Source organism: Chlorella variabilis (assembly GCF_000147415.1).
Source record: "Chlorella variabilis unplaced genomic scaffold CHLNCscaffold_1, whole genome shotgun sequence".
Lineage (NCBI taxonomy): Eukaryota > Viridiplantae > Chlorophyta > Trebouxiophyceae > Chlorellales > Chlorellaceae > Chlorella > Chlorella variabilis.
The window spans coordinates 110365-111642 of NW_005435087.1; the positions used below are offsets into that span (position 1 = coordinate 110365).

Sequence of the window (1278 nt, forward strand, 5' to 3'; positions counted from 1 at the left end):
TCAGGCGTGGGGGCAGGGTGTGCTGGAGGCGGTAGCGGGGCCGGCCAGCCACGAAACAACATAGCCAGTTGCCGCCCTGCCAACCCCCCCCACCACCACACCACCGCCTCCTCCGGGCACCCCGCCCCCCACCCCCCACCCCCCCACACACACACCTGGCACATCCTCGATCCGCTCCCCCACCGTGTGCGGCGAGGTGAAGTCAAAGGGCGTGCCCCGCACAGGGGCAATGTCCCCGGTGGGGATGGACACATCGTCCACCTGTTCAACAAGCAGGGTACAGGCAGAGGGGCAAGGCAGGGCAAGGCAGGGTAAGGCAGGGCACAGCAGGTCGGCAGCCGGGAGTTCGCCGCCCCGGCCGCCGGCGCAATACGCGAGCCTGTGGCGGGCCGCTGCAGCTGCTGCAGCCCGACTGGCGGGCATCCCCACACCCGCAGCCCGCCCCACAGCCATACCATCCATCGAACCGCCGGCACAGCAGCGCCTAGCAGCGCCTAGCAGCTGATGCCAGCCCGCTCACCGGCGTGTAGTGGTCTCCGTGGATGGTCAGCTGGTGGTCCAGCACATCGCCGCTGCCGTGCCCTGCCAGGTTGAAGTAGCTGTGCTGGGCCAGGTTGAGGGGCGTGGCCTTGTCTGCAGGGTGGGGCAGGGAGGCTGTCGCGGATCGAGCCGCGCCTCCAGGCTCCTCCAATGTCGACCCAGCGAGCGGCTGGGGACCAGGCTGGCGTCTGGGTAACCAGCTAGGGTCTGGGGGCCAGGCTGGCTGGAGGGCAGGGCGGCGCCGAGCAGGCAGGCTGGCGGGAGGCTGCCAGCCCGACCAGCAGACCTGTGGTGGCGCGCATTTCTGTGATCAGCTCGTTGCCGGGGGTGAGGGTGTAGGTGACTGACACCTGGACGGTACCGGGGAAGCCCTACGGGCACGGGAGGGCAGGCAGGTGGCAGGTGGCGCTTGGTGCGGCGCCGGGTTGCGCGAGCTGGGTGGAGAGAGCAGACGCGCCTGCCTGCCTGCGCAGGGGCGCGGTGCGAGCCTCGGGGCAGCGCACTCGGCGGCGCGCGTGCGGCACGGCGCAGCGGCAGGCGCGGCGGGCGCGGCGGCGCCTCGCCTCCTCGCCGTCTTTGCTCCGGTAGCTCAGCCGCACACCCTGCCCCTCGTCGCTGTCAGCGGGCTCCATGTCCCACTCAACCTTGTCGTACCCCACCTTGCCTCCTGCAGGACTGGGCTGCCCGGCACGCAAGCCAATCAGCAACGCTGGTGCCGGCTGGTGCGCTGGTGCGCGG

General features: G+C 71.4%; 1 protein-coding gene across 1 annotated transcript; it reads right to left on the reverse strand.

Annotated features, from left to right (window-relative positions):
• Positions 1–1172, reverse strand: CHLNCDRAFT_132896 (hypothetical protein; the record flags this gene model as incomplete). The annotated part of the gene is made up of 5 exons (XM_005851927.1): positions 1–22; positions 152–261; positions 521–633; positions 827–911; positions 1044–1172. 5 exons carry the CDS (start codon positions 1170–1172, stop codon positions 1–3), a joined length of 459 nt encoding a protein of 152 aa, XP_005851989.1.
• Between the last annotated feature and the right edge of the window lie 106 nt (positions 1173–1278).